The sequence below is a fragment of the Sus scrofa genome, chromosome 8, assembly GCF_000003025.6.
Source record: "Sus scrofa isolate TJ Tabasco breed Duroc chromosome 8, Sscrofa11.1, whole genome shotgun sequence".
NCBI classification, from domain to species: Eukaryota; Metazoa; Chordata; class Mammalia; order Artiodactyla; family Suidae; genus Sus; species Sus scrofa.
In genome coordinates this window covers 115,768,101-115,795,101 of record NC_010450.4, presented here as the reverse complement: position 1 = coordinate 115,795,101, position 27,001 = coordinate 115,768,101, and the positions used below count along the sequence as shown (strand labels likewise).

Sequence of the window (27,001 nt, the reverse complement as noted above, 5' to 3'; positions counted from 1 at the left end):
CGTCATCTGGTGTGTATTTTTCCTTCCTAAACTTCATCAGAATTCAGAGTTGTAGTGTCCATTTATCTACCCATTCAATGTTTGCCTCTCCCATTCGAATGCAAGCTCCGTGGGGGCAGGTCCCTGTTGGTCTCGTTCACTCTCTCTCCTCAGGACCTGCCCCAGTGCTTGACATGTGGCTGGCAATCAAACCTACATTGAATGAATAATACTGATTTCTGTGAATCCCCTTTTTAAAGTGTATTTTTAAGCTCTGTCCCATTTGTCTCATTTGAGGAAAAGGGCTGACAAAGTCCGTGGCTTTCTGACAGGATCTTCCCATTCATTCAGTAAATACTTATTGAGTGCCTGTCACTAGGTCAAGCCCTGGAAATGCCACATGAATAAGACAGGATTGATGCCCTCCAGGACTTCAGAGACCAGCAGAGGGACAGACACACGTGTGTGTAAATAACTGCGATTCTTTATAAAAGATGTAATAGAGGCATGCAAACATGAGCCGTCAGAGTACAAAGGGGAGGAATTTAATTCTCTTGGAGCATGAAAGTTTTCACCCAGGCGGTGATATTTGTGCTGGGCCTTGAACAGAGAGGGGAAGTTTGGCTGGTTAATTAGCAGGAACAAGCTGGGATAGGGTCAGGAGACGTGAAAATGAATGGCATGTTTGGACAGTGTTGTGTGTTTTGGGGGGGAGGGTTGTGAAGGCTGCGCCAAGGAGCTTGGATTTGATCTTAAAGGAGCCAGGACCTGCTTAAGGCCGGGAGGCCATAGCATCTGCAGAGTTCACTGGAGAGGAGTCCACACTTTGGTTGGAAAAAAATCAAACCATTCACTGCACTGCGATGGCAGGCTTTTCCCACTGGAAAAGCCTTAATTTAGAGCTCATAATGTATCTTTCATAGAGACCAGTTTTAGAATTTCATAGTGATATTTTGCCAGAAATTGGTAGCTGTTTTAAAATGTATTTTAATGTATTTACAGATAAAGACTTTTTAATGTATTTCATGTTGGACTTTAGAAACATTTGAAACCTAGTTTTAAAAATTGTACCCAGATAGGAGTTCCCATCGTGGCTCAGTGGTTAACGAATCCGACTAGGAACCATGAGGTTTCGGGTTCGGTCCCTGGCCTCCTCAGTGGGTTAAGGATCCGGCATTGCCGTGAGCTGTAGTGTGGGTTGCAGACGCGACTTGGATCCTGCGTTGCTGTGGCTCTGGCACAGCCCGCAGCTACAGCTCCATTCGACCCCTAGCCTGGGAATCTCCATATGCCGCAGGTGCGGCCCTAGAAAAGGCAAAAAGACAAAAAAAAAAATTGTACCCAGATAAATGTTACAGTACAAGATCTCTGCAGAACAAACTTCATGAATCTTCATGTGAAATGTAATGAAACATTTTGGATTCTTCAGATTAGTGAAGTGCCTGTGTCCTTCCCCCCAGCCCCATTGTCAAGTGTAATGCCTCTTTGTCAATACATCATGGAAACAAAATACATCTCTCTCTTGCAGTTCCACGGCAGCCTTCAAATGACTTGTTTGAAGTATTTGAAATTGAAAGAGGAGTCAGTGCAGATGATGAAGCAAAGGATGATCCAGGTAGATATACATATTCTTAGTACCTTTATGATGATGTTTTATTGTTTCCCTCCATTTCATAAAACTTTTTTTTTTTTTTTGTCTTTTTGCTATTTCTTTGGGCCACTCCTGCGGCATATGGAGGTTCCCAGGCTAGGGGTCCAATCGGAGCTGTAGCCACCGGCCTACACCAGAGCCATAGCAATGCGGGATCCGAGCTGCGTCTGCAACCTACACCACAGCTCAAGGCAACGCTGGATCCTTAACCCACTGAGCAAGGGCAGGGACCGAACCCGCAACCTCATGGTTCCTAGTCGGATTCGTTAACCACTGCGCCACGACGGGAACTCCAACTTTTAAATTGTAGACTGGTTATATCTGGGAAAATCAGACTTTTTTTTTTATAACTTGGCTTCCTCTGTAGTTAAGTAAGTTGAGCAAAAATAGCGAATTGTCATTATCTTCTTTTAAAAAAACAGTAAAGTAGCACTTAAGATGAGGAGGAAATCATACTTCATAAGTGACGATGTAACAGGGTCATAATTTGGCGATGACTCTGTGTTCTATGTTTACAGCTGAGCACTCATGCACAATTGTGCTGAGAGAGGATTCCTGCTATTTCCTTGTAATCTCATGGAGAGACGTTCTAGGGGACAGTTAGGTGTGGATTGGACACTTGTAGCCCTAGTGCACAAATTTGTTTTTGTTGTTAGCTGTTGGGCTTGTGGTCTCCTCATCTTTCTGGTCATTTCCTTGCAGGGGTTCTGATACACAGCTGTAATTTTGACCATGGGCTTTGTGGATGGATCCGGGAAAAAGACAGTGACTTGCACTGGGAACCAGTGAGGGATCCAGCAGGTAAAACCATTTGTTTAACTTAACCCTGGTACGCATTTCAGGTGGATCCTCTCTGAGGACCCCATTTCTGCTAATCAAGGACGCGTAACATGGCTCTGGGTTTGCTTAATAGAGAGGGTAAAGAAGGCTTGTCCAGCATTCATCTTCCAGTTTATAGGTGAACTGAATTTGCTACCATCAATTAGAATTATAGGTAGACAGGTGTTTATTAAAAGACCAGCTAATTTCTCTCTCTCAAAAAAAAAAAAAATAGCCTGGTAAATGTAAAACATGTAGACCCATTCTAATATTTAATTTTCAAGTTATTTGTAGTGCCTCATGCCCAAGGGTAAAAGTAATGCAGCAGTCCGAAGCCATCATAAGCATCCTTGGCTGTTTTTTCCTTTGTTTTTAATTTTTAGGGCCACACCTGCAGCATATGAAAGTTCCCAGGGTAGGGGTCGAGTTGGAGCTGCAGCTGCTGGCCTACACCACAGCCACAGCCATTCCAGATCCAAGCCAAGTCTGTGACCTACACCACAGCTCACAGCAGCACTGGATACCTAACCCACTGAGCAAGGCCAGGGATCGAACCTGTGTCCTTGTGGATACCAGTCAGGTTCTTAAGCAGCTGAGCCACAATAGGAACTCCAGCTGGTTGTTTTCTCAGTTATGTCTTTTTTTTTTTTTTTCTTGAAAGACATAGTAGAAGGAGACAGTGGAAATTTTTGTGAATTTGTGAATATCTCTCTGAAAAAAAAAAAATGACAGTCTAATTTGGTTGCTGGAGAACTTAGTTAAAAATTACCGCCACTTATTCCACAAGAGAGAATATCAGAAAGGTAGATTTAAACATACTCCTTTGGAAAATAAACAGACTTTTAAATGATATACTTCTTAAAGTTTCAGAATTTACAAGATGTTTTATTGTCGTGTCAGGAAATAAAGCTACATGTTACTGTCGTTTTTTTCCCCTCCCTTTTATGGCTGAGACTAACTGAATGGAAGGGTGAGGAGTTTGGTTTCTTTTTTCTTTTTTATACGCTTAATTCTAGACTTAAGAATTAAAGACATGGAGTTCCCACTGTGGCTCAACAGAAATGAATCCGACTAGGAACTATGAGGTTGCAGGTTTGATCCCTGGCCGTGCTCAGTGGGCCAAGGGTCCAGTGTTGCCGTGAGCTGTGGTATAGGTCACAGATTCGGCTGGATCCTGCGTTGCTGTGGCTGTGGCATAGGCCGGCAGCTATAGCTGCAGTTAGCCCCTAGCCTGGGAACCTTCATATGCTGCAGGTGCAGCCCTAGAAAGACAAAAGACAAAAAAAAATGAAGGACATGAGGCATGAAGAAAAGTATGTTCTTTGTTTTGAAAGCGTAGTTCCTACATCCCATCCCAGGTACATAGAGCACAAAACATATAAAAATTAACTTGAGGAAGGATACGCTGTGTTAAACCAGTTCTTCTCAACTTTCAGTGTGCATACGAATCAGCTGGAGGCCCTGCTAACATGTAGATTTTGATGCATTTCCCAACGCTCCTTGGGGATACTTTTGGGGCTCATCTTTGATGCACATTTTGAGTAGCAAGCTATGAAAGACAGTGCAAAAATATATTCGTTAGAGCCCCTAAGATCAAAATGGTACAGATACTAAAAAATGAAAATCGAGGTAAGCTTTTACAAAATGAATATCCAATAAATTCCAATAAGTTTTTAGATTTAACTATAATTTTTAATGCCACCTCTACTCCCCCCCGCACAGTGTCATCTCTCTCATTCTCACTTTTGTGTTCACCCTGTCACTTATTTAAGGTTAATTCTGAGCAGGACATCATTATTAATGTCACAGATACCTGTGAATAAGGGAAAAACCAACATGTATTTAATACCTACTATAGTCCTGACTCATTCATCATCTCCATTTTGTTTACGTCCCTCATCTGCCCTGTGAAGCAGGTAATAGTGTTTTTGTTTCACAAAGGCCCAGAAGTTGCAGCAGTGTCTTAAGGCCACAGAGCCAAAGAATGGACTTCTGGGCCAGGCCCCTCTGTGCTGCCCGTGCAGCCACCTGGGAGGTTCAGTGCCAGAGCGTCTGCAGCATTATTCTGGGGTTTTCACTATCCAGTCTGGCCTCTGTGTGCTGGGCTAGTGTACACGATCTGAATAACAGATCTCAGGCCTGTAGATTTGAGTGACCGCTGACCTGGAGACGTTTGCTACTGAAGGAAGGATCTTTAGCAACCACGTCTGATAGGGTGGTGAATAATGTTCACGGTGATAGTGAATAACTCCGTCGCATAAGGCACCCCAGGGAGAGTAATTCATGCTAAACTCAGAGAAGAATTCATTGTACTGCTCTACAGACAGTCTATGTAAAATAGCTGATTTTAGAATTTACATGTTATTTTTGAGAACCAATTTGCAACACTATTCATCACATAAATGTTTAAAGTTGTTGTGACCCCAAATCCACTTGCCCTCTGATCAAAAAATGAGAAGAAAACTGGCAGTGGCATTGTAGACAAAAGGTTGGAAACGGTCATTTGGCTGCGATAATACGGAACAAATTGACAGGAAGTGGTGGCTGCTTGGATGACTGGAGAGCTTCTGGTGATTGGCCCTGGTCCCGCAAGGATGCTCTTCTGAGTTTGCTCCAGGCTTTTACCGCCAACTTGGATGTATTGGATATTGTCGGCATACTAGCCAATCGGTGGGTGACTTAAAACCAGAGGAGAAATCATCCGAAAGAGTAGATCAGTGGGGCACACTTGAGAGGGTGGAATCTCCTGGGGCTGAATGCAAGGTAGAGCTCGTGGTCTAGAAACCACCTGCACAGCCGTGGGAGAGAGAAGATGTGCCTTAGCAGTAGGCGTGAAAGACTTTATAGAGTTTTGGTGGGTGATAAAATCAGTATGTGTGAATGCTCTGTCATTGCTGCCAAAAAGCTGGGTCACTTCCATAGAAATTGGTATTTTTTCCAACATGGAAAACACACGTTGGTGGGTTCTTTCCAGTTTGAGAAGAAGAGAGGTAATTGTAGGTCACTGGGAAGAGAATGACCTGGATGGAAAGGCATCTCAAAGGCTGCAGAAAAACAGGGGAAAAACCCAGAACTGTTTAGCCTGGCGAACAATGGAGCAGGGCAGCTTTTCAAATGCATGACTGACAACATGTGTCAGTTGTTCTGTGACCACAGGGGGCTGAGAAGTTGGGTCAGTAGGTAAAAACAACAGGGGGATCGATTTTTGTTCCCTTCCAGAGGTCTTTTCTGTAGTCAGAGCTGTCTAAAGAGAGATCAGGCAGCCGTGGAAGTAGGGAGCTCTCTGTCAGTAGAGATGTTTGCCTGGGTGACATATGACAAGATGTTGTTTTGAGAACTGGACAAGGGTTGGATTAAAAAGCCTCTTACACCAGCTCTTGGAGCCTCTGGCTCAGAATGGAATGTGCCAGGTAGTCCAAGGAGCTCAGTGAGCAGGTTTCTGGCTTGGAAAAAGGATGGGAGGCCAAAGATGGCAGAGAGAAGAAAGGGTAGGAGGGCATAGCACATGTCAGGGTGGAATTGCAGGTAGACTTTCTAGAACATGCCAGGGAATTCTAACCATGTACAGACTCACATATACAGACTCACATATACAGATGGACAAATACTAACAAAGTTACTTTCTTTGCTTGTTTTTCTTCATGGAAGTTCAGGTGAGGTTGTGTGTGCATCTTACAGGCTAAGGTCAGAGAATATTACAAGGAATTTAATGAGTTGTTGTATCTTATTCTAATTACCGAATGAATTGCTTGTTTCCATATAGATTATAAGATTTGTAAAGGAGCATATGTTTGGATTGCCATGGTTCTGACTGATTTTGATGTAGTGCATTTCTTATCCAAGATCGAGATGTGCAAATATTCTTATACAATAATATCTCTACGAAGACCCTCCGTTAAACAAACTTACAACTTTGAGAAACAGCTGCAAAATAAGTGCATTTACTGGCTCCCCTTCCCAGTGCTCATTAGGTTCGTCATCACATTCAGGCTTGAACTTAATTGTGAGATAGTGAAATTAATCCATCCTCTAGGGATTGGAAAATTATGCTCCTGACGGCCGGGGGTGATGTGCAACAGCCTTGTAGCTCTGGCCCTAAACACATGCTCTTCTTTTGTGCTATCAAAGGCTAAAGGTGAGCGTGAGGCCCTTTTCCTGGAACCCTAATCTCTGGGGATCAAGAGTTAAAGGCAACTGACTCAACACCCAGTCTTGCTCCCGATAGTTACAGGGAATTAATTCAAATATATAACAAATATGCCAGCATGTACATACACACATGTCTATTGTGGCATTAAAAAAAACATTATTTGAAGTCCATGAAATACCTAAAAATGGAAAAACAAATCAACGGTGAAAATAAAAGCTCCCTTCCAGCCCTGGCTTCTAGTTGCCTTCCCCAGATGCAGCCAGTTTCTCGGTTACCTTTTTGGAGATGTATTTTTCCACACAAGAGGCCCCTCTTCTGTACCTTGCTTCTGCAACGACATTATCTTAAGAGTTAACTTGAGTATGGACTTTGAAGCCAGAAAGCCTGGGCTGAAACCCAGCACCACCACTTCCAAGCTTTGATCTTGAGCAAGCTGCTTAAATGGGGTAATCAATAGTGTCTACTAAACATGTGTAAAGCATTTAAAGCAGTCCCTGGCCCAGAGTTACCATTGAAATAGTATTAGTGAGTTTCGTTGAAGATTGTCCTCTATCAGTATGTACAGCGGGACACCTTCATTCTCATTAATGGCTCTCCTTATGGGTTTTTTTTTTTTTTTATTACTATTATTTTGGCTGTGCATGTGGAAGTTCCCAGGCCAGGGAATGAACCAGTGCCACAGCAGAGACCCAGGCCGCACAGTGACAATGCTAGATCCTTAACCCACTGTGCCACAAGAGAACTCCTGGTGACTCCTTAAATGTAACTAACCAGCCATCCACTGAGGAACATTTGGTTGTTACCAGCATTTTGTTAGTTCAGACAATACTGCAGTTAAGTAACCTTGTGCAGATATCATTTCAAATATGTTTACATACATCTGTAGGATAAATTCCTAGATGTAGAACTGCCAGGTCCAAGAGACTCTGCAATTTGAATTTTGATAGATTTTACTAAAATACCCTTCATAGTGGTTGAAGCAATTTATGCTCCTACAAACTCTAAGAACCAACCCCCACGTAGATCCTATTAAGCAATTTTTTTTTTATTTTTGCCGAACTTATAGATGACATCTCATTTTAATTTGCCTTTACTGTGAAAAATTTACCATCTTGTCATACATGTAAAGGTCATTTTTTTGGTCATTGTCATTTATTTTTCTTTTGTGTTCTTTTTATTAATTTGTAAAAGTTCTTCATGTAAAAAGGAAAGCGGGCCTTTTTTTCATGTGTTGCAAGTATTTAACTTTTTGCCTGTCTTACTACTCCATATTTTCTTAAATGAACATTTGGAAGCCTACACTGGCTAAATTATTAATGACATACTTGCATGTCTGAAAAATATTTGTTGATAGAGAAAATAGCTGGGGTATGTTTATGAAAAAAGCAAGTTATAACACTGCAAAAAATGTTCACAGTCATGTACTTTTGTGTGCATGTATTTACATAGGAATACAAGAAAAGTTCAGAAACCAAAATGTTAGTAATTATCTCTGGGTTTGAGGATTATGCTTTACTTAATTTTTTATGTTCTGTTGTCTCTTTTTTTTTTTCCTGCAAGAGGCATGCACTACTTCTTTTATTAGAAAAAAAAAAATGAAGGTATTTCCATTTGAGGGGTAAACACTAGCAAACCATAATTATCTTAGTTCTACTTGGGCTGGTTTCTCAAATAGGCCAAAAAATACAAATTAATCACTGCAATTCTCTCATTTTCTGACCCCATGGTTAACAGGTAATTAATAAATTAAAATTTTATTGCCTTTATTTCTGACGAGTTTTATAGCCTCTATCATTTATCAAAAGAAACAACTTTCAATATGGTGATGCTTTAAATTGAATCCATATTTAGTGTAATTTTATATTTAAACAATATTTTGGAATCAGAAATGAAATTTTTATTTAGCAGGTAATTTGTTTGGAGTGCTAAATCAGTTTTGTCCCTTAGCAATTCTTCCAACTTCGTAATATTTCAGTTTATTAAAAAGGGAAAGAATTCTCTGTGGTAAAAATAACATCAGTCAAAAAACCTGGTGGCCACAGAACAGCTCTGCAGGGGAAGTGCAACTGTAGCCTCATTTATAGAGCTTTCAATATCTGTATAAAAGGACTGTATGGCTCTTTTATTAGGATGCCTTGGGTTTTGCTAGGTTGTCTTGTTGCAGGCAGCATCGAGTGAAGTGATATTAGTATACATTCCACAGGGATTTAAGATAATCCTGGTTTTCTTACAACTTGCAGGTTAACTGTAACAGCCTTATATCTTAGTTTTAACTGGAATACCTGTGATTCAAAAGCTGATTTATGGAGAGACATTTAAAATCCATCTAAATATTTTGGCTCAAAATATTGTTTGGATTTTATTTAGGGAAAATCAGGGCAGAAAGGAGTACAAAAAAAAACCTGTGTTTGTTTTTGGTGAGTCGAGTACATGACTCAAGGGGTCTATTTCTCTGTAGTTTGCTTTATTTTGGAAACATCATTGATTCAACAAATGGCATTAAACTGCTGCCATATGCTGGGAATGTAATGGGGTGCATTGGGGGAAAAGTTGGTTCTGCCATCAAAGAGTTTACAGTCTCTTGAGGGAGAGAAACGTGTAAACCTGTGCCAAATAGGGGTTCAGGCAGTTCTCACCTCAAACCCTTCCTCTGCCAGTCACTGGCTGGCCTTACACCTTGGATGACTTCACCTCTCAAAGCCTTAGGCTTCTTTTGCAGATGCAGAAGCGAACAGGTGTTCGCTTCAAAGGCTTGTTAACAGGGTTAAATGCGATGGTCCCTGCAGAGCACTGGCACAGATGTGATGTGCCTGGCACTTCACAGGTACCCACACATCACCTACTTGGGCCTTTGGAGGAGGCTTGGAGGGACTTGACAGAGGTGAAGTCACTTGAAGAGTAGGACACCCCGATCTCCTCATGTCTTGTACAGATGAAGCACACGAAATGATGGTTTCTCTTTTCAATGAAAAATAAGTGGAGGTTCTAGCAAAACAGACACACGTGTTCAGCATTCCAACCACATTTCTCCTGTAGGTAAGCCCGTGTTGAGACATACAGCGTGTTCCAGTAGACTGCAGTAAAACAGCCTGAGGGGAATGGCATTTGTCTTGAGTTTCAAAGTACTGCTTAGAACTTTCTCTCTCTTGTGCAGCAGCATCCCCCACTTAACTGCTGCTCAAACTTTTTTTCCTTCCCCTTAATTGTAGTTCTTCTAACAATAGGGGAAGCAAACTCTGTAGCTCTAGGGATCCAAGGCTTCAGCATGCCCTTTGCAAAGGGAAAGTTTTTGTTCACATTTTGTATTCCTGTATGTGTAATAGAAGATTTATGAATCATATTGTTATGGGTTTGTTTTTTATGTAGTAAGTGTTTTAAACTACTTAGCTCCAAATAATATTGATGCTCTGGAAAGATGTGGCAGGTTTCCAGAACACTTCTGCATCTTTTTGAGGTGAGAGAAGCACAGTCAATGCATTTTTAAAGGATCCTTCTCTCTTTAGAGATTTTTTTAAGTGAGGAGAGAAGAAACAGATCTAGAGCCCCTTTAAATCACCATCTGCTCTATTGCTTGGAGGTAGAAAATCCACCTATAAAATTCTTCCCGGCAACTTAGGTCAACCACCCTACCAGCCAGCCCGTGAGACAGTCTAGTCCTATGTCCACGAGGATCGGGAGTTGCTAAATGTGTCTGTGTCTGATCTTATTTAACTGAGAATATTCATAGTGTTAGGATTACTAATTACTGTGTCTGTGGCATAATCTATAGTCCCCTGAGCCAAGGGAGCATTTTCTGCAAATACAGAACCACAGAATTTAAGACAGCAAGAAAATGTCCTATTTTTCTCCTTCAAAAATCCGAATTCTCTGCAAATGACTGTCACGGTCTGAGGTTTCCTAAAGCGAGAGGGGTAAACCTCCCGTCCCCACTGTCGTGCCGGAAGGGACAACGGCGCACACACACGGCCCTGCTCTTCCCCTGCAGGTGGACAGTACCTGACAGTCTCGGCAGCCAAAGGCCCGGCGGGACGGGCCGCTCGCCTGCTGCTCCCTCTCGGCCACCTCCTGCACTCAGGGGACCTGTGCCTGTCGTTCAGGCACAAGGTGACGGGGCTGCACTCCGGCACGCTCCAGGTGTTTGTGAGAAAACACGGTGCCCACGGAGCAGCCCTGTGGGGAAGAAATGGTGGCCATGGCTGGAGGCAAACGCACATCACCTTGCGAGGGGCTGACGTCAAGAGCGTAAGTAGACCGAGCGCCCAGGAGGCGCACCGGGAGCTGTCCTTTCAGAGGAGGCTTCCAGGGTGGCACTGGAAGCCTTGCTCTCTCCATGCAGACACATCGCCAGGGCTTTTTCCCAGCGTGGCGACCCCCCGCGTTGCCTCTTTCTGTGATCCCTTTGTCCCTTTTCCGTTGCAACCTCTGACCACCCTGGCGAACAGCCTCTATGTTTAATGGAAAAAAAAATTTCGGAGTTGCAAAAGTGCGAAAAAAATCTTCAAAGGGTGGGGGGGGGGTGGAGGTGGGCTTAACCGTACCCGCTTTTCCTTTTCCTCAAACCCCTCATACTTCAAACTTTGACCACCATGAGAGTTACACGAAGGTGGTGTTTTTTTTTTTTTCTTTTTTTCTTTTTTGAAGTGTTTCTTTAAAGTCCTTTTTTTCCCCTTTGCCTCAGAGATCACGGTTAAGCAGCCTTGGGTGGGAACCAGACAATATGTTTGGAAAGAATTATTCTCTTCAGGACAGGATGTGGGAAAAGCTTTGATTGAATATATAAATTTTATCTTAAGTAATCAAGTCATAAATGGCAATAAAATGATCTATAACACCCCGTTGAGATAGTGAACGTATTTGGAAAACGTGTCTTCTTTTATGTCAGTAATTATAAAACATATTAGGGAAGTCTCACTCTATACCTAGAGGTACAGTGTCTAGCAACTGTTTTTAAAAAGAAAGGATAGACTCCATGACCAGAGTCTTGGAGTCTGTTTTATTGTTTGTTTGTTTGTTTAATTTTTCTTCATTTTTACATTGTTGGGCGATACAAAGTCAGTCGTGTCACATCATAACGTAGGTTTCTGTTTTTAAAGGCGCAAGCATGCTCTACAGAAGATAAAACACAAACAAGTTTTACATAAGTGAAACAACATGATTGAATTGGGGTGTTTGGTCCTATTCTATTTTAGGCAACAAAACTGTATTAACTGGGAAGAGGAACTAGAGAACATGTAAGACAGGCTGCGTGATTATGATCTTTCAGATCTTTGGCTCCTAATTTCTGCCACTTCATATTCCATCACACACTTTACTTCTGACCTTGGTAATCTCTGACAAATGTGTCCACTTGATAATCATTCCTAAATGGAAGTAGTCTATCATTCAGCATGACTTTTTAGAGATGAACTGATTCTGGGTAATGCGGTCCGATTAACAGTTTACTGATGACTATCAAGTTTCAACCAAAAGGCAAGCCTCAGGTAACACTGGCAACTCTGGCTAGTCTGTCCTTCTGTTAAGTACGTTTATTATTTAGTTTGGGGCAAGTTTGCCTTTATTTTGCTAAATGAGCAGGAATTGGAAAGGGGCAGAGGAGGCTTGACCAGTGTATGCATTCTCTCCCTAGGTCATCTTCAAAGGTGAAAAAAGGCGTGGTCACACTGGGGAGATTGCATTGGATGATGTGAGCTTGAGAAAAGGCCACTGCACTGAAGAACGCGAGCAACTCCAGAACTAGCAATGAACCCCCGTGTTGCTCCCTTTTCTTTTTCCAATATTCACTTCCTGTCCTCTCCTCCCCCTTATCAGGCCTAGAGAAGAGTGGGTCAGGAGAAAGTCTGGTGGGTGACCCACATCTTGCTGGCCTGCTTTTGTGCAATCCCAATGAACAGTGACACCCTCCTTGAAATACAGGGGGGCATCTCTAGACGCATCCAAAGCCATCTTTGGGTGTTACCTTCCTTCCTGAATCTCTTTGAAGAAAGCCTTTGGCATGGGTGACCTATACTATCCTTCATCCTGGTTACAGGGTGTTCCTTGTAGCTAATTATGGGAGAAGTTTTCAAAAGAAATCTGTGCAAATGGCCATTCTGTTATTTGTTCAGTGTTGTACCATGAGTAGTATTGACTTTGCCTAAAATGCGTTGTACAATGTGCTTGTGAAATTGGTTTCTCCTCTCCACTTTGTTAGTTCTGGTCTGACCTGAACACTGACTTTTACTGCCTTCACTTTATAGAAGAAGGGTGTGGAACACGTGGAGATGCCTTTGTTCTTGTTACCTGTATTTTTCTCTTAAAGATAGTTATGTAGAGTGGGCACGTAATCCCTCATCAGTAGTCCTGTGTTCTGTGTATATGTGCTATGGATATTAAAATAGTTCCATGTTCCTAATATTTGCAAACTCTAGTTGCAAGGGGAAAGGCAGCTTGTGATCTCTCAAGTTAAAAAATACACAGTGGATTGTCATCCAGTTCCATGAGAAAATTGGCAGAGGTTGTCGAGTTGCGGTAGTAAGGGGATGAATGTTTTAATGGCCTTGAGTTTGGTCACTGCAAAGGATAGTAGACAGCTCAAGACAGGAAACTGCAGTTAACATATAAAACTCTCACCGTTTCAGGTTACACTTTAAAACCAACAGCTCTTACCCTAACAGCCTGGCTCTTTCTGGTAATCCATCAGAAGCTTTATGAAAGTTCTCGTTGTTTCAGAGGAAAGATTCTGTTTATGGAAGCAGGGTGTGGGGCAGCTCCGTTGAAACAGATTTTCATACTAATTTTTAAATCAGTGTAAATCTAGGCAGATCTAGATCATAACTTACGTATTGTGTCAGGATGGGACAGGAAGCAGGTCCCATGCTTTGAGGCACCGGATGTGCTGGAATGGGATTCATACTAGAGTCAACGGGACAAGATTGGCATTCTTAAGACCCGTGAGCCCCCAGCTTTATTTCCTCCCTGCAGGTTTTACCTTTACATTAACAAATACCTAAGTTTTAAAAGGCCATTTTTTCCTGAGGCTGATTTCTGATTAAGTAATCAAAATATTTTCTGCTGTTTTTGCCAGGAGTCACAAAGATGATTAAAGGGTTGGAAAAAAAGATCTATGATGAAAAAGTAAAGGAACTGGGATTATTCAGCGTGGAGAAGAGAAGACTGAGGGGCAAACCATTGCTGGTTTTCAAGTATATGAAGGGTGGGTACAGAGAGGACGGCGACCAGCTGTTCTCCATATGCACTAAGAATAGAACAAGAGGAAACAGGCTCAGACTGGAGTGTGAGGGAACATTTCCTGGCAGGGACAGTTGTTAAATTAGAATCCTTTGTTTAAAAATGAAATTTTTTTGAGGCTTTAAAAAAATGTGATCATTTTTCTATTTAAGATGGTTAACGATGTTCTTACCTCAAGGTAGCATAACAGATTACAGAATCTCCCCAAAGATGTTTTGCTCCTATTCCTATATCATGAAAATCTCCAGAACTAGGTAACTTGGACTAGACTAAGGTCTAATTCAGGTTATTTCCCATGCGGCCTCCTAATGGAGAGCAATCAAAATCTACCAAATGCTGAGCTCACTAAAATGTCTCCCCCTTTATGGCAAACCTAGCAGTATTAAAAAAGAAAAAAAAGAAAGACAAAATTAAAAATCTCTTTATTGCAAAGAGTATGATGGATAGATATTTTAGTATCTCAATAAGATCCTAATGTGTAGTATATGTATTTTTTTTTTTTTGCTTGGTAAAGGTGTAACCCTTTCAGTTGCGAAAGGGATGATATTTCAGATTTTTAAAGAGACCCTATCAAAGAACACAGTTTAGAGAGATTTTTATTTGGTTCATTCCCTCTGCAATGTTGACAGCTTAACTTGGCTACTGAAAAAGAGGGCCATGCCTACCACCACTGCCAGGACCTTCCCTTCACCTAATGATACAGGTTTCTCTGAGTGATTGGAATCTCCCAAATGGTATTATTTTTGGAACAATAGATACAATAGGATGTCTTTCATCATTTAACTTGGTGGAGGCAGGGCCAGAGGGGGACTATAAATCAGTAAGCCTTTGAGTAAGGGCCAGAAAATATGGCCTTAGATCCATTTCTAATGATTCATTTCCTTTTTGGTCATATTAACTGCACAACCGAAGATGAAAGGGGAAAACAGAAAATTTCACTTTTAGGTGCCAATAATACATTGCACTACACTGATGGAAGAAGTTATCCAAAGTACTGTATAACATCTTGTTTATTATTTAATGTTTTCTAACGTGAAAAATGTTAGTGGTTTTCCAAACAGCCAAATAAAAAGAATTTCTTTGTAAATTAAAACACTTAATACTAGTTATCTGTTTCTTGTTTTGAGTTTTTTCCTTAAACTGTAAGAATTATTGAGGTAATTTGATTTTTCACAAAAACCATTCATAGTAGCCATTTATAAGATTGGAGTCAAAGATATTAACACATAATTAAGCTTTCTAGGTTAAAAAAATGAGACTTTTCATCAGCACTCACAGGCAGAGAGATCAGAAGATCACTGTAACGTGTGATAGCTCAGCAAATTGCTTTAGTTATGTTTCCTCATGTCATTTAGTTGTAAACTGCCTCAAATCCTTTTATGTAAAAGGCAGGATAAGCTATAAGGATAAGATATGAATAAAAGCTATAAGGACCTGTGCAGAGTTTTTAACTAGTGCTGATTTTGTTAATTTATGACATTTTACTCATTCTCTAATAACTTCTCCTAATGGAAAAATTAATTATAAGGAAATAGAACTAATGAAATCATGCAAGATCAAAATTAGTTCTCCTGAAGAATTATAAGAAGGTCAGTGCTTAATGGCTTCTTTCTTTTCAATATTCAGAGAACCTTAGTGGCTATAAAACTCAAGTTTTGGATAAATACGCACTTTAAGCAAAAGATAAACTGTAGCTTCCTTATCTCAGAGTGGTTTCCGTATCTCCGAGATCCTTCTTAATCATCCCCAGATCATCTGGGAAAGCTAAGGTGTTCCAGCTATGTTAAGAAGTTAAACCTCTTCTGAAACTGTTTTGAGATGGGAGGAAGCAGCTAAGTATGAGATCCCCAAGTCCAGTTCATCAATTTTCTTGAGAGATTTTACAGCATTTACCATGGTCGTGACTGTAGGGTACAAGAGTAAGCAGATTCCCCTTTGCAGGAAGGGTTTCCTTCTAAAGGGGAAGATGGACATTTAGCAAGGTTATATGAATAAATACAAAATTGCTATTCTCAAAACTGGCCTATGTCGAAGGCTCAAAGTGTGGTGGGTTTCGGGACCTTTAGCCCATTGCTTTTCACACTAACATGCATGTGTGTGGGAATCACCTGGAGAGCTTCTTAAAATGCAGCATTTGAGTCAGTGGTTCTGAAGTAGGACTTGAGATTCTGCATTTCTAACCAGGGGATGCCCATGCTGCTGGTGTTGGCACTCAGTTTGGATTACAAGCCTTTAGTATATAATACACTGAGGGCCTGGGGCCTTCACTGCTGTTAACATTCATTATTGGAGGCCCTAAAGGTCTGTGGCTGCAAGATTTACATTCACAAATATTCACTAAGTTCTAGTACATTTTTTTTTCCCTTCAAAAACCTTTTGGGTCTCAACAAATAGAGAATATCAATCAATAGACAAGTATTATTTTAAAAGAACAGTAATCCTGAATTTAATAATACAATCACTAAGAAAAACTGACCAACAGTCTCCCAAGACAACAGAAATAAAAGCAAAAATAAACCAATGGGACCTAATCAAATTGACAAGCTTTTGCGCAGCAAAGGAAACCATAAGAAAAAAAAAAAAAAAAAGACAACTTACAGAAGGGGAGAAAATAGTTTCAAATGATGTAACTGACAAGGGTTTAATCTAAAATATACAAACAACTTATACAACTCAACAGCAAAAAAGTCAACAACCCAATTGAAAAATGGGCAAAAGACCTGAATAGACATTTCTCCAAAGAAGATATACAGATGGCCAACAAACACTTGAAACAATGCTCAACATCACTGATCACTAGAGAAATGCAAATCAAAACTGCTATGAGGTACCACCTCACACCGGTCAGAATGGCCATCATTAATAAGTCCACAAATAACAAATGCTGGAGAGGGTGTGGAGAAAAGGGAATCCTCCAGCACTGTTGGTGGGAATCTAAATTGGTACCACCACTATGGAAAACTATGGAGGTACCTTTGAAAACAATACATAGAACTACCAAATGACCCAGCAATCCCACTCTTGGGCATCTATCTGGACAAAACTTTCCTTGAAAAAGACACATGCACCCATATGTTCATTGCGGCACTATTCACAATAGCCAAGACATGGAAATGACCTAAATGTCCATCGACAGATAATTGGATTAAGAAAATGTGGTATCTATACACAATGGAATACTGCTCAGCCATAAAAAAGAACAAAGTAATGACATTTGCAGCAGCATGGATGGAACTAGACACTCTCATGCTAAGTGAGGTAATTCAGAAAAAGAAAGACAAATACAATATTATATCACTTACATCTGGAATCTAATATATGGCATAAATGAACCTTTCCGCAGAAAAGAAAATCATGAATAGACTTGTGGTTGCCAAGGGGGAGGGGGAGGGAGTGGGATGGATTGGGGATTTGGGGCTCATAGATGCAAGTTAGTGCCTTTGGAATGGATAAGCAATGAGATCCTGCTCTATAGCATTAGGAACTGTATGTAGTCACTTATGATGGAGCATGGTAATGTGAGAAAAAATAATGTATATGTGTATGTGTAACTGGGTCACCTTACTGTACAGTAGAAAGTTGACAGAACACCGTTAAAATAACTATAATGGAAAAAATAAAATATTAAAAAAGAGAAAAACTGACCAAGGTATTCAATAGCAGATTTGAGCTGGTAGGAGAAAAAAAAAAATCAGGCAATTTGAAGATTGGATAATTTCAACTGACCTATGTGAGGAATAGAAAGAAAGCTCTATAAACAACTAGACTCAAGATCAACAAGAAAATATAAGAGCTGAAAAATGCTATTAAACCACCAGACCTAACATCTATAGTGCACTGCACTGAACATAAGAATACATGTTTTCTCTCAATTGCATAGAGATGCTGACAGATATAAATCAGGCCATAGGCCGTAAAACACTAACCCAAGTTTAAAAGGATGGAAATTATACAAAATGTTTTTACAATACAGTGAATGAAATCAGAAATCAGTAACAGAGGGAAATTTGAGAAATTAACAAACATGGAAATTAAACAATATGCTTCTAACTAATGGCTCAAAGAAGAAACCAGAGGGAGATTGAGATATATTTTGATATTAATAGTAATTAAAATACAAGATACCCAAATTATGGGATACAGCTAAAGCATTGTTTATAGGGAAACATATTTGTAAATTCCAATATTTAAAAAAGTCAATAATCTAAACTTCAACCTTATAAATGTAAACACAAATTAAATCACAGTATGTAGAAAGTAGGAAATAAAGATTAAAACAAAAAAATTTAAAAATATTAAAAAAAATTGGTGAAACTGAAAGTTGGTTCTTTGAAAAGATGAACATTTAGCTAGACTGAAAAAGAGAAAAAAGACTAAAAATCAGGAATAAAAGAGGGAACATCATTACTGAACTTAAAAGAAATACACAGAATTTTAAGGGAATACCATGAACGACTTTGTGTCAACAAATTAAGATAATCTAGATGACATGGACAGACACAAACTATTTGAAAAGGAATCAAGAAGAAATAGAAACTTCAATAGACCAGTCACTAGTAAGTAGATTTGTGCTAATAATGAAAAACTTTCCAGAACAGAAAGCCAGTGCCCCAACAGCTTCAATGAAGCTATGACGTAAACCAAATATTTAATATTGTCTTCATAAACTCTTTCAATTTAAAAAAATTTTTTAAATAACTTGTGTGCCATAGTCATCATAACAAAATTTTATAGCATTTCCCTCCCAAACCCTCAGTGCATCCCTCCACCCCACAACCTGTCTCATTTGGAAACCATAAATGTTTCAAACTCTGCGACTCCATATCTGTTCTGCAAAGAAGTTCATTGTGTCCTTTTGTTAGATTCCACATGTAAGTGATAGCATTTGATGCTGGTGTCTCATTGTCTGACTGAGATAATGACCATGTTAATTTCCAGGTCCATGCATGTTGCTGAAGATGCTGTTATTTCTTTCCCTTTAATGGCTGAGTAATTTTCCATTGTGTATACATACAACATCTTCTTTACCCACTCCTCTGTCGATGGATATTTAGGCTGTTTCCATGTCTTGGCTATTGAAAATAGTGCTGCAATGAACATTGGAGTACATGGGTCTTTTCAAGCCATGGTTTTCTCTAGATAGATGCCCAGGAGTGGGATTGCTTGATCAAATGGTAATTCTATTTTTAGTTTTCTGAGGAATCTCCATACTGTTTTCCACAGTGGTTGCACCAATTTACAACCTCACCAACAGTGTAATAGGGTTCCTTTTTCTCCACACCCTTTCTAGCACTTACGGTTTGTGGGATTTTTGATGATGGCCATTCTGGCTGATGTAAGGTGGTTTTGATTTGCATTTCTCTAATAATTAGTGATGTTGAACATCTTTTCATGTGTTTTTTGGCCATCTGTATGTCTTTGGAGAATTGTCTGCTTAGATCTTCTGCCCATTTTTTGATGGGGTTGTTTGTTTGCATAAAGTCTTAATTATATGGAGGAAGATACATTTTCAAACCCATTCTATGAGACCAGTAAATAGAATAGTTTGGAGATTACTGCCATCTTAAGTCTTCACTTTCATGAACTAGGATACGGCAAAAGCAATACTCAGTGACTTATAGCAATAAACATCAGTAAATAGTGAAAAAGAAGATCTCAAAATCAATATCTAAATTCACATTAAGGGACTAGAAAAACAGGTACAAATTAAACCCAAAATAGCAGGAGGAAGAAAATAAAAAGAGAAAAGAAAACACATAGAATCAGCACAAGGAAAAATTGATTCTTTGAAAAGATCAACAAAATTTTAAAACCTTTAGCTAGACTAATAACCAAAAAAAAAAAAAACCCCAAATATCTAAATTCAGAAATGAAAATGGGGAGTTACTACTCACCTTTCAGAAATATAAAGGATAAGAGAATGATATGAACAATTACATGCCAATGAATTAGATGAAAAGGACAAATTTATAGAAATTTAAAAAAACCTCAAGACAACAAAGAAAATATCAATAGACTTATGACAAGTAAAAATGAAGCAGCAATAAAATATACCCAACAAAGAAAACTCCAGGACTAGCCAGATAGCTTCACTGGTAAATTCTACAAAGAAAACATCAGTTCTTTACAAGAAATCGAGGATGAGAGAACACTACCTAATTTGTGCTATGAGGACAGTATTACTGATACCAAAGATATAACAAGAAAAGACAACAGCTGACCCTTAAACAACACGGCTTGAACTGCTCAGATCCACTTACACTTGGATTTTTTTCAATAATTACATATAGTACCACATTATCCAAGTTTGACTGAATCCATGGATAAAGAACCATAGATACAGAAGGCCGATTAGAAAGTTTACTCAGATTTTCAATTTCCACAGAGGGGGAGCAACACAAACCCCTGTGTTGTTCAATGGTCAACTGTATAAAACAATATCCTTTATGAATATAGGTTCAAATATCCTCAACAAAATATTAACATAATGAATCCAATAGCATGTTAAAAAGATGACAGGATTTATGCCAGAAAGGCAAAGGTGGTTCAAAAAAAAAAAATTTTACTGGCTGTTCTAACTAAAGCACTTAGACAAGAAGTAAGATATATTGCAAAGTAAGAAGTAAAACTATATCTGTTTACAGATGACATGAACCTACATATAGACAATTCCAATGAATCCACAGAAAAGCTACCAGAGTCAGTAAACAAATTCAGCAAAGTTGCAAACTATGAAATTAACATTAAAACTCAGTTTTTCTTTGCACCAGTAATAAGCAATACAAAAAGGAAATTAATAAAATTTCATTTATGATAGCATCCAGAAGAATAAACCAAGAATACGTTTAACTGGAGTTCCCGTCATGGTGCAGTGGTTAACAAATCGGACTAGGAACCATGAAGTTGCAGGTTCGATCCCTGCCCTTGCTCAGATCTGGCGTTGCTGTGAGCTGTGGTGTAGGTCGCAGACGCGCTCGGATCCCGCGTTGCTGTGGCTCTGGCGTAGGCCAGTGACTACAGCTCTGATTAGATCCCTAGCCTGGGAACCTCCATGTGCTGCAGAAGCGGCCCTAGAAAAGGCAAAAAGACAAAAAAAAAAAAAAAAAAAAAAAAAGAATACATTTAACTAAGGAGATGAAAGACTTCTACACGGGAAACTAAAAACACTGCTGAAATAATATGATGAAATAAAATTATATTTTATGCCAAGATGAGAAAATTTTTGTTTCAATTTTTCTGTCTGTTTGAACCTCCTCCATTCCATTTAGTGTGAATTGTGCATTTAATTTAACCAGAACTTAGGAGTTAAATGTCCTTAATCTTGTAAGAGGCCATGATGATCCATGACCCACTATTCACTCTGTACATGTAGATCTGGATTCTGTAATTTCTTAATAATATGTCATTTGATATAAAACTGTGCTCTGACCTTTAACAGGCAGAACAGTCCCCAGAGCTTTCTGAAAGACTATCTCCTGGGTTATAATCCTCAGGTCAGCTTGAATAAAATTTTCCATTTCTTTCTTAGATCAACTGTTGTTTAATTTTTTATCTACAAATGTAAGACCTAAATAAATGGAAAAACATTACATATTTATGGATTAAAAGATAATATTAAGATGTTGCTATTACCAAAACTGATCAACATATTCAGTACAATCCCTGTCAAATTCCAATGACCTTTTTGGAACAAACTGGAACACCAATGTTCAAACTGACACTGAATTTCAAGGAACTGCCAAATAGGGAAAATAATCTTGAATAAGAACAAAATTGGCAGATTCACACTTCCCGTTTTCAAAAATCACTGCAAATCTACAGTAATCAAAACAGTGTGATATTGGCATAAGGACAGACATATGAATAGGTGGAATAAAATTGAGGTCAGAAATAAACCCATACATATGGTCAATTGCTTTTTGACCAGGGTTTCAAGAGCATTCAATGGCCAAAGGATAGCTTCTTCCACAAAAGGTGCTGGGACAACTGGATATTTACATGCAAAAAGATGACATTGGACCCACACACACACTACATACAAAAGTTAACTCAAAATTGATCAATGACCTAAATATAAGAGCAAATACTATAAAACTAAGAAGAAAATTTACAGGTAAATTTTCATGACCTTCAGATTTAGCAATGGATTCTTAGGATATGACACAAAAAGCATGAATAATAACCATAAAAAGAACAAAATAATGCCATTTGTAGCAACATGTATGCAACTAGAGATTATCATACTAAGTCAGAAAAAGACATTTACCGTAATATCACTAATATGTGCAATCTAAAATATGGCACAAATGAACCTGTCTACAAAACAGCAACAGATTCACAGACATAGAGAACAGACTTATATTTGCCAAGTGGGGGGGGGGAGGGAGTGGGATGGACAGGGAGTTTGGGGTTAGTAAATGCAAACCACTACATTTAAAATGGATAAACAATAACATTCTACTTTATAGCACAGGGAACTATCTCCTGGGATAGACCATGATAGAAAAGAATATTTCAAAAAATGTGTTTGTGTCTATGTACACACACATATATACATATATAGTATAGCTGAGTCACTTTGCTGTACAGTAGAAGTGGTACATTGTAAAACACCTATACTTCAATAAAAAATTTTTAAAGTATGAGTAATAAAAGAAAAATAGGTAAAATGGATTTTATGAAAATTAAAACATTTCGTGCATCAAAGGACACAAGAAAGTGAAAAGACAACCCATAGAATGGGAGAAAATATTTGCAAATACTGTATCTCATAAGGCCTAGTGAACAGAATATGTAAAGAACTTTCACAACTCACTCAAACAACCCATTTTAAAAATGGGTAAAGAATTGGAATAGATGTTTCTCAAAAAAAATTTATACAAAAGTCAATAAACACATGAAACAAACACTCATCATAATTAGTCTTTGGGTATTCTGAGACTCAATTTTCCCATACATGGGGGTATTCCCCACACCAACAAACAATTCTCAGACACCTGTAGGGTGTGAAGAATTCAACTCAATTCTGAAATTATCTATCTGGAGATAGCAGCACATCCCACGAGTTAAGAATTCTATGTTACAAGACTGTCTTCCATGTCCTTGCTTCTGACCCCAGCTGCAAGCCCATACTGTTACCTGTGTTTCTGACTGAAAAGCTACAAATGGGAGGTGCCTACAACCCCCTCTTTGGGTTCAATTAATTTGCTAGAGTGGCTCACTGAATTCAGAGAAACAGTTTACTTATTTGATTACTGGTGTATTATAAAATGATATAACTCAGGAATAGCAGGATGGAAGAAATGAATAGGACAAGGTATGGGGAAAGGGCATGGAGCTTCTGTGACCCCTCTAGGCACCACTCTCCCAGCACCTCCACATGTTCACCAACAAAGATGCTCTTCAAACTCTGACCCTTTGGGGTTTTATGGATCCTTCTTTACATAGGCATGATTGATCAAATCATTGCCAATTGGTGACTGCTTTAACCTCTCCAGCTCTTCTTCCCTCACCAGAGGTCAGGAAATGGGACTGAAATGTCCAACCCTCTAATCTCAAGGTTGGTTCTCTTGACAAGCAGACCTGTCCTTGAGATGAGGTCCAAAGTTACCCCATTAACATAACAAAAGAACTTTCATTGTTCACTTCATTTAGGAAATTTCAAGGGTTTTAAGCACTCTGTGCTAGAAACAGGACAAAGACTGAATATATATCTCTCATTATAAATCATATCACAATTAGTCATTAGGGAAATGCAAATTAAAACCACAATGTGAGATCACTTTTTACCCATGAAGCAGGCAATAATCCAAACAATGGAAAGCAGCAGACGTTGTGAGGATATAGCGAACTTGAGTATTACAGGTGGGATATAAAATGATACAGTCACTATAGAAAATGGTTTGACAATTTCTCAAAAAAGTTAAACAGTTAAAATATGACCCCAAAATTTCACTCTTAGGTCTATACCCCAAATTTTGACAATAGGAATTTAAATACTCGTACGCAAATTTTCATAGCAGCATTATTCACATTAGGCAAAAAGTGAAAAAACCACATGTCCATTAACAGAGGAACAGATAAGCAAATTATGATGCATCAATTCATGGAATATTTATTCAGTAACAAAATGAATGAAGTACTGGTGAGTGTTGCAATGTGAATGGACCTCCAAAACATGTGAAAGGAGTCAGACATGAAGGTCACACATTCTGCTATTCCATTTATGTGAAATATCCAGAAAAGACACATCAGTGGAAACAGAAAGCAATCCTCTGGTGGTTGTTAGAGGAAGAATGGAGAGTAACTGTTTAGTGGGTAAGGGGTTTATTTTGGGTGATTAAAATATTATGGAAGTAACTAGAGGTCATGGCTGCACTAACACTTCAAGGGTAATAAATGCCACTGAATTGTTCACTTCAAAATGGGTAGTTTTTGGTCAGGGGTGTTATTTTATAAAATATTTTTTAAATTTTCAAATAATGTAGCAGTAAACATGAAGAATAAACAGATGAGAAACAGAAAAGAGCAAATTGATAGCTTAAGCAAACTCTTAACAGCAATCACATTATATACAAATGATCTAAACATCCCAATTAAAGAGACTGTCAGATTGGATTTTAAAAAGCAAGACTCAACTATATGCTGCCTAGAAGACAAAAAATAAAAGAAAAAACTAGACAAAACTTTGGCACATGGAATATTTAAGCTTGCTAACCTCGTACAGAATGTTGCTTTATCTAATAAATGGCAGGACCTTCAGAATAAGAAAGTCATAATTGAGGACACTTAACTATAAGTGAGGCAGCGATCCAGGAAGGCCACATTTTAGAAACAAAGGGACGTTCATAAATTGGGGATAATTTACTCGAAATTCTTTTCAGGGCTCCAGGATGCAGAAACCTGAAAGCAACTTGGAACTATAGCAGAGGTTAGTGCCAAGTTAATTATTTGGAGTTAATTCCCTAAAAGTTAAAAATTGAGCCTTCACTCATAACCTGGTAATTTTGAAGAGCATAGAGTTCTATTCTGTTCCACCGTTTCAGGCATATCTGCATTTTCCAGACCAAGCCCCCTCAGGTGTACTGGATCTGCTTGTGGATGAGTCTTTTCAGTTGTGTTGAATTATCTAAAGTTACAGTTCCCAACTGGGGGTGATTTTGACCCTCGGACATTTGGTAATGCCTAGAAATATTTCAGTTGTTGCAACTCAGGGGTGCTACTGGCATCTACTGGGTAGAGGGCAGATAGGTTGTTAGATGGCCTATACAGCACAGGACAGGACAGCTCCATTCAACATAGAATTATCTGGCCTACAATGGCAGCAATGCCAAAGATGCAAAAGCCTGATCTAAATCAGTGATTCTAAATCAACAATTTCCAAAGAGTGCGCCCCAATCGTGCAGCACCGGTACTGCAGGGCTTGGGCTCCACATCTGACCTGCAGAGTTAGAAGCTCTGGAGGTGGGGCCCAGCCACCTGTGGTATAACAAGGTGTAGAGCTGATTCAGATAATGTTGGATTGAGATTAAGTTTCCTTACTAACTCCTGCTTTCTGCTGACTATCTAGAAGAGTGACTTACGGGGAACTCATCCTCCGTGCCTTACTATCAGTACTCAACTCTTAACTTTATCACTGTTCTACCAAAAATGCTTTTTTCAAAGGTAACTTGTGATCTTGTATATGGTTTCACTGTTCAACCCACATGGATCATCGCACCTGCGGCATTTAGCAACAGTAATTGCTGCTCCCACTTCCCTGAAATCCTCTGCTTCCTTGGCCTCCGAAAACTACACTCCTACCTTTCCAGCCAATTACTAGAAAAATCCAAGGAGCCTCAAACTTACCAAGTCCCAAACTGCATGATTTATAATTTATTATTCCTCCCCTTTTTCTCTCCCCCAAACCTTCTCCTCCTTGCTAATTCCCCCCTTTTCTGAATAAACGCAATACCCTATCAAAGTCATTAATCCTTGAAATCGGGCACTGTTGTTTTTTTTTTTTAACTTATTTCTATTAAGTCACTGACAAATTCAGATTGTTCTGTCTCTGAAACAGTGCTTCTGACTCAGTCCCACACGAAAAAAAATGCAAACTATTTGAGATGACATTTTTAAATTTGAAGTTAAGAGCGAGAATGATGATTTAATTCACAAGGCATTTTAAACGATGGGTCAACAGTACTGCTCTGTCCCCTCTTGTGAACTAGTTTTGTCTCTTTGGCAGGCAAGAGCCATGGATCCAAAGCAGAATTTTTTTCAGTTATCTTGTTGTGCTGTATGTCCTTTGATGAGCTCTTTCTAATGTTATTCAATAAGGTAAGTCAAACAAAACAACAAAACATACCTGGGTTCCTGCACGGTTGAACACGCAGTCCACGCTCCCTGAGCAACCGGTTGAGGGCAGGAAGCTTGGGATATTTAGGAATAAATAGGAAACAGCCTCTTGTTTTTTAATAGAAATCAAGTGCAGAGCCAGGAGCTGTACCTCTCAGCGTTGCTAGTCAAAGCATGGTCAGCAGCCTAGTAGCATAGGCGTCACCTGTGTGCTTTGAGAAACAGACTCACCAGTTCACCTTAAACTTTAATGAAGCAAAATCCACAAATGACAAGAGTCCATGGGTGATTTGTATGCCCAGGCACCACTTTAGAGTGCAAAGCTTTTCTAGAGATCTTAACTTTTCCCACGTGAACGCCTGTGAAGCAAACTTACCCAGACTTACCGTGCTTTTGAGTGGTGGGCTCTCACAATGTGGTCCCAGTAGCTTCATCATCACCAGGAAAATTGTCAGAATTGGAGTATTTGGAGCTCCTGTTGTAGCTGAGTGTTAAACCCAAGGAGTATCCATGAGGATGCAGGTTCAATCCCTGGCCTCACTCAGTGTGTTAAGGATCCAGCATTGCCATGAGCTGTGGTGTAGGTCACAGACATGGCTTGGATCCTTTGTTATTGTGGCTGTGGCACAGGCTGGCAGCTACAGCTCTAATTCGACCCCTAGCCTGGGAACTTCCATAGGCTGCAGGTGTGGCTCTTAAAAAAAAAAAAAAAAAAAAAAGAAAAGAAAAGAAATTCAGTATCTCAGGCCACCCCACACCTACTGAATCAAAATTAAAGGAGAGCCCAGCTGTCTGAGTTTTAACTGCCACTACCTTAAGAGATGGCTGTTCTGGAACAT

General features: G+C 39.3%; 1 protein-coding gene across 5 annotated transcripts in view; it reads left to right on the top strand.

Moving 5' to 3' along the window:
- Positions 1–26,139, top strand: part of NPNT (nephronectin) — a 92,208-nt gene extending 66,069 nt beyond the window's left edge. For 2 of the 5 annotated variants that reach the window (XM_021101704.1, XM_021101706.1), the window contains 4 exons: positions 1,508–1,594; positions 2,333–2,431; positions 10,585–10,841; positions 12,226–14,931. In XM_021101704.1, the coding sequence (XP_020957363.1) occupies positions 1,508–1,594; positions 2,333–2,431; positions 10,585–10,841; positions 12,226–12,336 (554 nt within the window). In that variant the 3' untranslated portion in view covers positions 12,337–14,931. Of the gene's footprint in view, positions 1–1,507; positions 1,595–2,332; positions 2,432–10,584; positions 10,842–12,225; positions 14,934–24,709; positions 24,757–26,052 lie in introns of those variants that run through there. The other 3 variants (XM_021101707.1, XM_021101703.1, XM_021101705.1) reach the window with 3 other exon arrangements.